This window comes from Alosa alosa, chromosome 7, assembly GCF_017589495.1.
Source record: "Alosa alosa isolate M-15738 ecotype Scorff River chromosome 7, AALO_Geno_1.1, whole genome shotgun sequence".
Taxonomy (NCBI): domain Eukaryota; kingdom Metazoa; phylum Chordata; class Actinopteri; order Clupeiformes; family Clupeidae; genus Alosa; species Alosa alosa.
This window is the reverse complement of record NC_063195.1, coordinates 33,344,394-33,358,490: the sequence shown is the minus strand read 5'-3', so window position 1 is coordinate 33,358,490 and position 14,097 is coordinate 33,344,394. Positions and strand designations below refer to the sequence as shown.

General features: G+C 43.8%; 2 protein-coding genes across 6 annotated transcripts in view; both read left to right on the top strand.

Annotated features, from left to right (window-relative positions):
- rhbdl3 (rhomboid, veinlet-like 3 (Drosophila)) overlaps window positions 1-2,349 on the top strand; it is a 41,148-nt gene extending 38,799 nt beyond the window's left edge. For all 5 annotated transcript variants that reach the window (XM_048248366.1, XM_048248363.1, XM_048248364.1 and 2 more), the window contains one exon: window positions 314-2,349. In XM_048248366.1, coding sequence (XP_048104323.1) covers window positions 314-585 — 272 coding nt within the window. In that variant the 3' untranslated portion in view covers window positions 586-2,349. The remainder of the gene's footprint in view (window positions 1-313) is intronic.
- A 2,369-nt stretch (window positions 2,350-4,718) lies between these two features.
- ccdc40 (coiled-coil domain containing 40) overlaps window positions 4,719-14,097 on the top strand; it is a 13,852-nt gene continuing 4,473 nt past the window's right edge. The window contains 13 exon segments of the mRNA XM_048247124.1: window positions 4,719-4,765; window positions 5,042-5,158; window positions 5,364-5,463; window positions 5,717-5,856; window positions 6,140-6,223; window positions 7,129-7,348; window positions 7,590-7,747; window positions 8,046-8,168; window positions 8,339-8,460; window positions 8,912-9,155; window positions 9,458-9,640; window positions 10,317-10,562; window positions 13,764-13,977. Coding sequence (XP_048103081.1) covers window positions 5,048-5,158; window positions 5,364-5,463; window positions 5,717-5,856; window positions 6,140-6,223; window positions 7,129-7,348; window positions 7,590-7,747; window positions 8,046-8,168; window positions 8,339-8,460; window positions 8,912-9,155; window positions 9,458-9,640; window positions 10,317-10,562; window positions 13,764-13,977 — 1,945 coding nt within the window. The 5' untranslated portion in view covers window positions 4,719-4,765; window positions 5,042-5,047.

The window sequence follows — 14,097 nt, the reverse complement described above, 5'->3', positions numbered from 1 at the left end:
TGTGCCATTGTTAAAAATAGCATGAGGCATATTGTGTTATTATTGAATGAACTATTGTAAGGGAAGGTTGTTTCTGATGAATTAAAATCGCATGTGAATGTGGATGTATAAGTTGAAAACCTGTAGCAATAATTGTCCAGCCCAGTAGAGGGAGCTTTAACCATATAAACAGTCAGGATGGGCATAGACACGTCTACTTCTGATTGGTCTCTTAACTCAGATCCATTGGTCTCTGCCAAGTGCCACTGTATATTACCATTTGTGCCCTGTTGAGATGCGTTTCTCTCTCACACATGGTGTCTCTCCTCCCCAGTGAGTGTGGAGTTTGGCCGTGCCGTGTGGCTGCGGTTCTACCCTCCGGCCTTCCCGCCCTGCCCCAACCCCAGCTTCGTGGCCCACCTCGGGGGCGTGGCGGTGGGCCTTACCCTGGGCGTGGTGGTGCTCCAGAACTACGAGCAGCGTCTGCAGGAGCAGTCGCTCTTCTGGATCTTCTTCTGCGTCTACACGCTCTTCATCATGTGTGGCGTCTTCTGGAACGTCTTCGCTTACAGCCTGCTCGATGTCAAGCTACCTCCTCCGCCATGACGCGTCTTGTGCAGACAGACAGACTGACTGACAGACAGACAGACTGACAGACGTGCACACAGTCAAGCTTATCAGCTCCTGAGCACAAATCTCTGTGTGTGCTGTTATACCACTTCAATGCCAAGTACCTCATCTGTATTAAATTAGCACAGTCTGCAGCCGCGCCTGTTGGGTTTGTGCCTCCTCCAGCAGCTGATATAACACACAGAGGGATCCAGCTGGAGTGAACACGTGGACTTGTAGCCCAAAGGTTTCTGCACAAGTCAAGCCAAACCAGAGTGGTGTCCGACATATAAACCAAGTACTAATGTGGTAAATACTGAATAATCTGTTGTGAAATACTAGACTGACGTGGGTAGAAGTGTCTTGATGAAGCTTTCGCGGCATGTTTTATGTAGCCGTCATTTCACTCCAAAGACCCATAGTGTTGAAAATCTCCACGTGTTTCTCTCCATATATGAGTGTGAAGTTCTGAGGTGTTGCGAAAACACATAACACATCTTTTTTTTCTGTGAAAAGAGAGTTGAAATATATATTTTTGTATAAATTAATATAGCATGCCAAGAAACATAGCTCTGCTTTACAATGGAGTGTTGCCAAACTCATACAGCTAACATAGCTAATGCACGCCTGTGCTTCTGGTAATATGAACATCAACCGGTTTTAAGACACAACAGTTTTCACATCTGTCCCCATTTTTTGTGGGGGCATCAGTAATCAACGTAACATATACATATTTATGTTACCCAGTCCCATACTACATACTTATTTGGGGTAGATGGTTTGACATGCTGTAATATACTAGGGAGTTAATCTCCTTCCCCTGAAGTTAATCATTTTCCATTTAAAAAAAATGATGTTGACCTATCGAAATTTTACTTAATTGCCTTTTTCTAATGAAGACTGTGTAAACATTAGTACACCGTCTCCCTCACATTTTTGACTTGAATTGTAACACTATGCTGAGTGCAAACCTATTTATACTTTGTTGAGTCAATGGCATGTGATTGTGTGAGGTGACCCGTTAGTGTAGTGAGTGACACTAAAGTGTGTTCTATGCTCGTCTGTGTTCTGTGACATGGTGCTAAGGTTATAAAAAGACGTCGCCCATTCTCAATGGATGACCAAAATGTCTTATAAAACTACTCGAGAAAGCTGACCTCAATGTGGACTGGAGTCAAATGTGAGGCTTAAGTATTTGGAGGACAAAGGCACACAAATGTGAAGAAGAGCACAATGTCTAAGCCAAGACTTACTTTTTTGATTGTTCTGGTTTGAAACTGAAAAGCACTACAAACTCATACCTCAAATACTTAAGCAGACATTTGATCCCAGTCTAGCTTGCCTCATAGGCTCCCGTCCCATACACAGGCCTTTGACCTCATTAATAGCTAAGGCATCTGTACTCTCATCCATATGAATTCATTATGGTAATAAAGTAATATTTTAACGTACTGCAAATGTTTGGTTTTTATTGATATGCTATGTTCTGTCATAACGATAAACTGTATTCTGTGATGAATATAAAACAGTGTTGGAGACTGAGGATTTTACTTATTAAGGGCTGTAGTGCTGAGAGTCAAATGCTGACTTTATTTTAATATGTGCATATTTTGTAGATTTGTTATGTAAATATGAAACACATTAAATAACTTTATATTAAAATAAGAGTCTGACATTCAATTTGTATACATTTTACTTGGAGCAATGACTGTCTTTGTACGTTCAGTAGACTCGATACAATATTAAAGTTGTGATACAGTACATGTGCTACAGCTGGAGGGAGTTTACCAACCTGGATCTTCATGAATATATTCCACTATTGTTATAAACATTTAAACTTTCCCTAGGCAGACAGACACAAAACTAGCCCACCAAGAGAGCATTTGATTGTCCAGATATCTTTTCGATAAGTAATGCCTCAACATCCAATAATTTGTGACTGTGCAAAGTAGGCCTAGCCTAGTAGGCCCACAATTGAACCCTAACACAGCTGATATTCTTAATAGATCAAAGGATGGAGGTGGACTTTACAGTGTTTTTACACAGGTATTGGGAACACAAAACTGTAATCGCTAAGGGAAGTTTATTTATTATTATTCTGTTAAACACAGAGCCATAGCTGCAATGGAGCCATTGGAGTTGCAGAGTTGCTTTGGAGCCACATTGCATTTAGGCTACATGGCTCTGGTTCAGTATGGGCGATTCTAACAGTGGATTCAAATCATTACAAGTGGAGTTCTAGAATGCACCTGTTGGAGTCTTACGAACATTCTAACTGTGCAAAGTAGAATACTGAGGTTGTACACTCAATCAGTTTGACCTGGCTACACCAGAGATAACACTGAGACAGAGCAATTTGACAGAAATTCATCAATTCACCTGTTTTAATAATTACTTGCTATTGTCAATCCTGTGTTTCATCTAGGATCCAATTCCAATAGAATGAGGAATTAATTGATACAATCTATATCCTGATGGTTTTATCCACAGGGAATCCTGGAAGAAGGCCCTTCCAAATGTACTGTATATGGACTCCACCCTAAATTACTGTGGACAGCCAAGAAATGGTTCAGCTAGTCAGCTTCATTGGTATTCTACATCAAATAAATATTTTTGCCTACTTTACTGGATTATGCTGTCTTGGTGTGTGTGTAAGTGTGCATGTGTATATGAGTGTCTGTGTGTGTGTCTGTGAGTCTGTGATTGGCTGAGTGATCAACGCAACATTTCCAAGCACAACACACACAGAACAGTCTCTCAGAACCAAACTAGGAATAAGACCATTTCAAGACTACTCTCTTAAAATGAATGTGTTGAAAACAACTTGCATTGTTCTTAACACATCTCTGTGTGATAGGGACAACACATTCGTTTTAAGAGTGTATGATGTCCTAGAATTATTAGCAAAGTCAATACATTTGTTCTCTGAACCTCTTCAGGGTTTTTATATTATCAGTTCCACTAAAATATGTTATAATCATATTACACTGTGACTGCACTTTGTGGGCTTTTCTAGACTTTTTAATAAAGATGCACTGATATGCTGATTCAACTTATCAGTTTTGTGGAATTCCGTTCATGGGGGACCATACAAATGTATATATGTGTATATTTAGTGACTGTGCACACTATGCACGCACACACGCACTCATAAACAGATGCAAACACACACATTGATGCATGCACACACATGCAAGTACACACACCCACATAAACACACACACATACACCCACTGTTATGGACTACAGAGAAATCCATCCCATAAATTGAAGGAACACCAGAAGACAACAGCTCGAGTCCAGGGCATTTAATTTAGTGAAATGTCTCGCAAAGAGACTCAAAAAGGGGAACAAAGGAATGGCAAAAGAGGGACAGGTTGACCGAAAGCTTCGAGAACAGCGAAAACAGGCAGCGTCCATGAGGTCACCAGTGAAAGTAGTGTCTTCAGAGTGCTCTCCAGAGATTCTAAGGGCCAGATCAGGTGTAGTGGATCTGGCCTAATGAGCAGCACCCAATTGGAAACAGCGAGACTCACAGGCAAGTAGACACACACACACAAACACACCATTACCCCCACACACACACACACACACACACACACACAACCACACAGAGAAGCACACATACAGTAGACAAAAGCAAATTATCACATACACACACACACATTTACAAAAGTTGCAAGAGTAGGGGATGGAGTAGGAGAGGGAGACAAATTGACAAGCGTGATTTGCAGAGGGAATGTGCAGGACTGAGCGGCGGTCATATTTTGTACCACTTTGCAATGAATCAAGTATTTTCGTAGACCTTTAGGGGCTCCAAAAAAGCCAAACTTTTATTTAGGCCTACCCAGTAAAATTAGGCTAATTTCACGAGTCACCTGACTATTACTCTAAGAAAAACGACCAGCTGGAGCTGTGAGTCCATTTATTTTCTGTTTTTATGAACTGGAAGGCTAATAGGTCTATGAGCCATCATATGGCGAGTCTGAACCAACTGAACAAGGCATATACAGCAAAGATCTTAGAGCGTAGCGCAGTCTATCTATGGAACAAGGTAGCCTGATGCCTGATGGTGCACGACACCCCCCCCCCCCGGATGTGTATCGTCCCGGATGTGTATCGTCTCATAGCAACCAGGGACCAGACAAACACCGGAGACTGAGGTACAGCAGTGAACGTTAGCTTGTAACTTTTTTCTTTGAATTTAATATTGATTGATTTAGGATATTTTGGATTGGATTAACGTTATGTACACCAGTTAGTTAGTTTCACGGTATTGACATTATTTGACCCACAGAGGCATGGCTACAGGCTTGATAGGCAGTGTAACATTAGCTAACGCTAGTTAATCATTTAGTTATGGTTACGTAGTCTAGGTTAAGGTTAACATTAAATGTAATATTATCTATACCGAACTTGGCATTATATCTTTCGCCATGTTTCTTAACTGCAGTGAGCAATGGAAGGTGGAAGTGAGGGAGGAGGTGAGGAGGCGAGTAGGATGACCAGTGGGCAGTCAGATGCCCCTGACGCTGCAGAAGATTCTGGAGTCAATGTTCCCATACCTGAGGCAAGACGGTTCTATTACTCTATTAATAATTTGTATTTCTTAGGCAATATGACTTTGCAATAAACTGTTAATTTTAATGTTAATTGAATGTTTATTGATGTCATTCTAAGTAGCTTTAGACAAAAGCGTCTGCTAAGAACCATAAACAAAACATAATGGATGATGCTACCATCCTGCCTTTAAGCTTCTGTATTTTGGTCCACAGGGTGGCTCAGAGGAACAGGCGGGCACCGATCAGACTGTCTCCCATTCCCTCATGGGAGTCAGTGGCACTGAGCTGGCACTTCTGGAGCCAAGTGGATCAGGTAATTCCTTATCGCTGACTAGCCCAACTCAGAGGCTGAGGGACAGACTTCTGAAAATGATGGTGTTCAGCATTGGCAAAGATGTAGGGTTGGGATTAGACAGCCTCCTTGTTTATCCACACTGGCTCAACAGTCTACCTTAGGCTTCACCCTTGGTGCTGGGGCATGTGCAGGTCACAGCTACTGCCCCTGTCGGCGTGTTCTGTTTGTAAGAGTGGTCATGATGGTAGGGTCTCTCCCTGGCTTCCCTCAGAACAGTATGATGGAGGTCAGCTGGTGCCCCTGCCCCCGTACCCCTCCCAGCACTTCTCAGAGAGCCAGGGAGAGGGGACCCAGCGGGGCTACAACGAGGAGGACGACGGAGACGAACTGGTGGTGTTGGATCCAGATCACGTGAGTTAGCACTGGCCTTCTGAGCTACAGGACATGTAAAAGCTTGTGTTAGAACAATGGCATGTGAATTATTGTTGTGTAATGTAATGTTCATTTGCACAATTGGGTGAACAGAATCCCCTCGTTAGATAATTGTATAACAACAGTTTTACAACTTTTTACAACAATTGTATAACAACAGCTTTATCTTAAATGGATGTAGAGCAAAGTTTGCATTTCAGAAGAGAAGATGGTCTTATTTAACACATAATTCATTTGTGTTTTCTTTGATTTTGCATTACAGCCATTGATGAAAAGGTTCCAGTCCGTCCTCAAGGATCATCTCAGTAAACAACTAGAGAGACTCAATATGGATCTACAAGAGAAGGTATGGCTAAGAAATGTTCTAGGCCTATTCCTATCATAAACACCTACATGACATGTGTTGTCTTTTTGACTGGACTGGAACGTTGGGCAAGTCTAAAAGCCAGTGTCATGTTCATTTATGGACACTTCATCAGTTGTTTTTTTTTTTTTTTTGGCCCACCACCACCCCCTCTTCGGAGGACAACTTTATTTTTATTTAAGTAACATATTTTTCAAGTGCAAATACAATTGTCCTACCTCAACCATTTATGTGACCCTGGAATCGTATCATATAGCACCATGTGAATTGAAACATAAAACACATGAAACGCAATAAGGTAACATAGACAAGTGAGACGGATAGACAGACAGATAGACAGACAGACACACACACAGACAGACAGACAGACAGACACGCAGACAGACAGTGGGACAGGACGATGACAGAGCTGACAGGATGGGACTCAGTTCTTTGTAATTAATTGGAAAGGTCTGTGAGTGGTCATGGTAAAGGGCTTTGGTAACATGCTATGTTTGGCTGTTGCTAGTGTGTGTCTATATGTAAAGTGGTGAATGTAGGGGGGAAAGGAGGAAATAAGGTTAAATAAAATAAATAAATTAAGTTTAATCAATCAATTGATTAATTAATAAATCTGACTTCATCAGAAGTTGGAACTGACAGTACGGGTATGGTCATGCATGTTAGATGTTAGATTAAATTGTGTGATGAGTGTTCATTTGTGTGTGTGTGTAGTGCTCTGTGTTTTCTATTGAATGTAAAAATGGCATATAGAAATGTCAAATAATATTCAACCTAATATTGTAGCCCTCTTGTTTATCTCCAAGTCATGTGTAAGTCAGTCCCAAGGCCCTCTCCTCTCCTCCTCCTCCTCCTCTCCTCCTTCTCTCTCCTCCTCTCCTCTATAGGTGGCTATGGAGAAGGTGGAGGCTGCGCAGCGTGAGGGCCTGGGTGTGCAGCTGTACTCGGTGCAGCTGGAGTTGGCCCGGTTGCAGGCCAGGCTGGAGGAGCACCACGAGGCCAACATGCAGGTCTCCACGCAGCGCCGTCAGCTCCAGCAGCAGCTGGACTTCACCAAGTTCCAGCACCAGAACACCACCACGCAGGCTGGCAAGCAGCGCGCACGGGGTGAGTAAAATTAGGTTTGGGTTTTGACAGATGGGGCATAGGGGTCCTGGTTTGGGCTGGACATGGTCATAAATTCAGAAACGAAGATGCTGTTATATTTGTAGATTTGTTAAACCTCAATATATGCTTTGTGACAGCAAAGTCTGATGAAATGGTTTTAATTGATAATTCATTATTATTAATACTTTTTGTTTGTACGCTTTTTTGTGTGTGTGTGTGTGTGTGTGTGTGTGTGTCTCAGTGACACAGCTGCAGACTGAACTGGAGAGTTTGGCCACGCGTCTCCTCTACATGCAGGAGGTAAGCGATGACCTGCGCTCGGACATCGCCGTCATGAAGAACGCCTCCCGCAAGGCGGAGACCGAGAAGACTCAAGCAGAGAAGCAGAAATATAACCAGGTAGGAGCCCAGAGGACCTCGACATATAATGTCTCGTCCAGACACTCAGAGAGGCATCTGTCTATGGTCTATTCCTCCGCCATAACATTCTTCCTGCTTCCCTCCCTCCCTCTCTCTCTCTGTGCCTCTGTTCTGTTGGCTTGTGCTCTCCTCTCTCTCTCTCTCCCTTTCTCTCCCTCTCTCTCTCTCTCTCTCTCTCTCTCCCTCTCCCTCTTTATCTCCCTCTCTCTATCTCCTCTCTCTCTCTCTCTCCCTCTCTCTCTCTCTGCCTCTGTTCTGTTGGCTTATGCTCTCCCAGGACCTGTATGTGGAGCGGCTGACCAAGAACATGGAGAAGCTGACGGAGGAGATCGCCATGTATGAGGTGCAGGCTGCTGCCCAGTCAGAGGAGACCCAGGCTGCCAAGCAGGCCCTGGCTGAGGTGAGGACCCCACGAGTACCTGGCATCTCCCGTCCCACTGATTGGATGTTACGCCTTGTTTGATATCCTTCCCTTTTTATGAATTATTCTAGAGCAATAGTCCCTTAATTCTTGCACTTTTGTAAATGAAAACATTTTCTTTCTTTCTCCCTCTGCTCTGTGTCTCTCAGGCTCAGATGGAGATGGAGGCTCTGGAGGTGGAGAATAAGCAGCTGATGCAGCAGTGGAACAGCAGCCTGCTCGGCATGAAGAAGAGAGACGAGGCCTACACAGCCATGCAGGATGCTCTCAGGTGACAGCACAGGAGCAGTCTCACACACACACACACACACACACACACACACACACACACACACAGACACACAGACACACACACTCACACACACACACACACACAGAAAGGGCAGACCTGCAACCTGCAATCAACCTATCAGGCAATCTTTTCTTTTTAGTAGGTAGTCTCACATATTTTTCTTTGTACATATTTTCTGCCTTTAGAAAGGAAAAGTGACCCATGCACAAGTAGAACAGATACATGGTAGGACTTTCACTTTCTGAAGCTGAATTTTACAACGCCATGGCTGTCTAAAGTTTCACATTGTCATTTAGTCATATTTGCCTTTTGTGAATTGGGGCTGATCATTGTGCTATCTAATGAGTTAGAATTGTCCGAGGTTTTGTCCACACAAAACGTGCATCACAGTGTCCATTCAGCTTCCCTTCGTCCTCTCATCCCACTGCAGCCAGGGCAGTCACGAGGTTCGCTCTCTGGACACCGAGATCGATGGCTTCAAGAAGTCCATCACGGCCGAGGAGGAGCGCAACGAGCTGCTGACCGTGCTGCTGAACCGGGCGCAGCTGGACATGAGCACCTGGCGCAAACTCATCAGCCAGAGCCAGGGCCAGCAGGAGGCGCTGCAGAGCCAGTACAGCGCATACACGCGCATGCTGCACGAGAGCGAGGCCACCTTCGCACGCCTCAACGTGGTAAACACACACACACACGTGCTCACACATGCACTACACACACACACACACACAGTTATGGAGATGTTGAAGATATGAAGAAACACACACAGAGACATTTGTCACATCTTCTGCTAAATGCAAAACAAATGCTGTTAATATTCCCTCACCATTTCCCTTTTCCCTCAGAGTGTTCTGTTTGAGCCAGCTGTCAAGCTGACAATAACTAACATATTAATTATTCTCTTTCTGCCTCTCTCTCTCTCTCTCTGTCTGTCGGTCTCTCTCTCTTTCTCTCTGTCTGTCTGTCTCTCTTTCTCCAGGAGTGTAATGTGCGTCAGTCGGAGGTGATGGGCCTGAGGAAGCAGGTGGAGAAGGAGTCGGCCACCCGGCTGACGCTGGAGGAGAGGATCATGGGTAAACTGCAGGAGCAACTCACCCATGACAGCGCCGCCAAGTACTCCCGCAGAGTCACCAGCAAGATGGCAGCCCAGAAGAGGGATCTGGTGAGGAACTACTGACAGCTCCCGTCTGGGCTTCACAGCTCGATGACTCACAGACTCCTTGTTATATTTGCTAAAGGGTGCATTTGCCATTATACCGAAGTCCAGCAGATGGTCGTGGTAATGCACTCAGTTTGCAAACTGCTAAAAAAACTCACTGAAGAAGAAGAACAGGCCAGTGAACCCTTCTTCTTTTTCGGTGAGCTTTTTTTTTTTTGGCAGTTTGTAAACAGAGTGCATTACCACCACCATCTGCTGGACTCAGGTGTAATGGCAAGTGTACCCTTTAGCTTCGTTCTGGCCGCCGGGTGAATAAGGAATCGTAATGTTAGATATAGACATCACACAGAAGTATGAGTGAAAGTTGATGCTGTTTGTTCATCTGTACACATTATTCTCTGGATTGGGTGTTGAGAAATTAAATCTCCAGATGTGGATGCTTCTGTTTAGTCTGTGTATGACTAGTCTGTATGTGTAGCTAGGCCTTGTGTGTGTAGTCTTTGTAGTACTAACCAAGATGAAGCCAGTATGTGTCTGATATTTGATCAGTCAACTCACCATCCCTGTTTATTTCCTCTGTAATTGTTTGGTCTGTGGTTATTGTGAGCGTGTGAGCCTCACTCTGGAGTTCGTGCGTGTATGTTGATAATGTTCTCGTCTGTCGGTATGTGTCCTCCAGGAGGCGCAGCTGTCGTCGGTGGAGAACGAGCTGGCCCAAGTGACCCTGGCGGCTAGCGAGGCGAAGCAGCGCGTGGAGAACCTGGGCCAGACACTGACCCTGCTGGACCAGGAGATCACCCAGCGCCACGACCTGCTGACGGCCAGCGAGGCCCAGATCGCCAAGCAGGTCACCGTCATCAAGCACAAACAGGCCACCATCAACGTCTACAACAAGAAGATCCAGCAGATTGTGGCCACCACTGGGGTGAGCAGGGGCTTGGGTCACTGGAGCACAGCACAACACAACACAACACAACACAGCACAACACAACACAACACAACACAACACAACACAACACAACACAACACAGCACAGCACAGCACAGCACAGCACAGCACAGCACAGCACAGCACAGCACAGCACAGCACAGCACAGCACAACACAAGACAGCACAGCACAACACAAGACAGCACAGCACAGCACAGCACAACACAAGACAGCACAACACAGCACAGCACAGCACAGCACAACACAACACAGCACAGCACAACACAACACAAGACAGCACAGCACAGCACAACACAAGACAGCACAACACAACACAACACAGAACACTTTTTTACTTTTCATAAGTTATTGCTTCCATAGCTTTTGCCCAGGTTGCAATTCTAAGTACCGTATTTTCCGGACTATAAGTCACACTTTTTTTCATAGTTTGGCTGGTCCTGCGACTTTTAGTCAGGTGCGACTTATATATGAAAAAAAATATATAATTGAACATGTTTTTAAATGTTAATTTATATTAACTGACATGAACCCTACATGAAACATTACCGTCTACAGCCTAGAGAGAGCGCTCTCAAATGCACAAGTCCTGTGCACTTTCAGTCAGAGATTAGTGCTTGTGCTATGCCTGAAACACACGTGCATACTTAAATCCTCAAATGGCCGGGATTCTATTTATAGCCGGGCCTCAGATTCGGACAAATAAAAGCCAGTATAATTTTGTTTCAATTTAACTCATAAAAGAGCTCTTCTTAATAATTTAGATTGTTGGTTGGTTTAATATTGTTGCCAATGAAAAGTCATCTTCCCACACCATGAGTCTCCAACACGTTGTTCTCAAGCTACCAGTCACACGCAGCCCCTTTCTGAGCTAGAGGCTGAAGCAGTAACCTACATTTAAACACAATTGTTGCTACCAGGCATCAGCCTACGAATTTTATAAAAAAGCAAATCATGCATAATTTAAAAAATAACTAAATTTAGGCTATCTTAGACCTCTTTGGCTATACGGAATACGGTTTCACTTGCAGCACAGCACACGTTCCATGAATGAATGAAAGCGGATGCCTTATCTCGCAATAAGCGGATGGAAATCCCAACACTCTTTCATACATGAAACTTAATAGTGAACCATTAAATACCCCACAGATTTCAGTGATCAGTCCCGATATTTAGCAATATAATCAAACAGTCCAAACGTAAATCATGATGATGTGAATCAAAACATCTTCTGCTTTTGATATCCTACCTTATTATGTCTCACAATAAAACGCAAGAAATAAAGGCCTATAGCTGATCGCTGTTTTGCTACTAATTATCTTTCACGTAATGAATATGCACAGAAAGTGAAAGTAGGCCTACTATGCGCTCTGTGTCACTGTGTGCTGTCTGTTCACGTCCGCAGTCGATTATAACGTTCCTCAAATGGAGAACACATCCATGTTCTCTCGTGTTTTAGGCTGTCATGCTTCTGTGTTTGCAAAATTCCTGACGGTTCCTGATCGCTAAACATTTGTCGATAGTGTTTGATGCAGAAGCACCTATAATTTGACTTCAGCGGTGACAAATCCTGCTGAGAGAGAGAGAGAGAGCAACGAGAGAGAGAGGCAGCCCCAAAGTGGTCCTGCGCGTGTGTGTGTGTGTTTCTGCATGGGGTTCAATTGAAGTTAGAGTTGGTCCGTCCAGTCAATAGTCCCGCATTCAGGCTGCTCCATTATTAGATTAATGTCAGACAGTGCTGTAAAATCTGTGGGAAGTTCTCGCATTATGATGGCTAGAGTTGCGGGACTTTTATTAGTATGCTCAATAGTTAGTAATAATTTATGCAATACCTGCAATCCCGCGCTGAAATGTAGGCCCTGGTTAAATGTGCATCTTTTTTTCTCTCGCTCTCTTTTTCTCTCAGCATGTTCTGCTGCCATTTTACGCCAATATATCGTCCAAAATGCTTGATTGCATTGCATTCTCCACATTTTTAGCTAAATTTTAATTTACCACATCAGCATTTTTGTTCAGTGAATCTTTTGTAAATTGCTTTTACAATAGCGCCGGTCCTTGTCAGCAGCCTCCGGCTTGCCTCTTGCCACTATTCACTCCTTCGTCTTCAACATTCCCTGTAGAATTCTCAATATTTTTGGCCTATCTGTGTCCAGTTATATAGTCTGTCTGTTCTTAAGTCTTGGATTTTGGGAAATAAATGTCTAAATATCACCTGCTTGCTGCAGCTTCGGTCTGCACGTCCTTTTAAAACTGCATCTTTTTCTCTCTCAAGCATTTATTCTGCTGCCGGCTTGTCTCTCCACATCGTCCAAAATGCTGATTGCATTGCATTCTCCACATTTTTAGCTAACTTTTCATGTACCACATCAGCATTTTTGTTCATTGAATCTTTTGTAAATTGCTTTACAATTACCGTCGGGCCTATAGGCCTATTGCCTGGCTTGCCTCAGCTTAGGTCACGTCCTTTTAAAACCGTCTTTTTCTCTCGTGAGCATTTAATCTGCTGCCAGCTTGTGACTCCACATCGCCCAAAATGCGTGATTGCATTGTATTCTCCACATTTTAGATACATTTTGGTGTACCACATGGCATTTTCTTTCAGTGAATCTTTTACTTTGCAATTACCTTCCTGCCCTCCTCTTGGCTGCCTTCACTCCTTTGTCTTCATTAACATTAATCTTTTTGGCCTCAATAATCTAGTTACATAGTCTCTGTTTTTGGTTTTGGATTTTGTTAAATACATTTCTAAATAAATGCGACTTATAGTCCGATGCGACTTGTTTTTTTTTGTTGAGATGTTTTTTTCTTGTTCATGACGCATTTTTTGACTGATGCGACTTATACTCAGGAGCGACTTATAGTCCGGAAAATACGTAGTCACTTAAATTTTAAATGTGAGAGAACTGAATCTGATCATAGATGTCTTAGATCATACTTGTAGATATATCCCATAAGGAATGGGAATAGTACTAATAGCACTATTAGCACTAGTAGTGTCATGTAAGACTGTGAAGAGGAAAACAACTAAAGGAAATTGAGAGAGAATATTTTGTTATCTGAAACGTACCATTGAACTGAACTGTCATTCACATTCAGTAAGTTCTCATTTACACTCGCACTACTTCTATTGACATCTACACCTAATACTTCCCGAACTTGTGTGCGCACGTGTGTTTGCAGCATGAGGACCTGGGCCCTCTGGAGATCAGGGCGAGCACCCTGAGTAAGGAGCTGGAGGAGGTGGGGGCCGGGATCAAAGAGCAGCAGCAGTTCTGGCTGAGGCAGCAGGGGGAGCTAGTGAGGCTGTCTCAGGAGAAGCAGGCCCAGAGCTCAGCCCTGCAGAGCCTCCAGACACAACTCACCATCCTGCAGCAGAGGAAAGTGCGCACCGAGAGTGAGTCACACGCACATGCACACACACACACACCACACACACACACACACACACACACACACACATTATACAAAAGTTCTCAGGGAGTGCTTCCCAATCTAACAGACACAGTGCATAAAA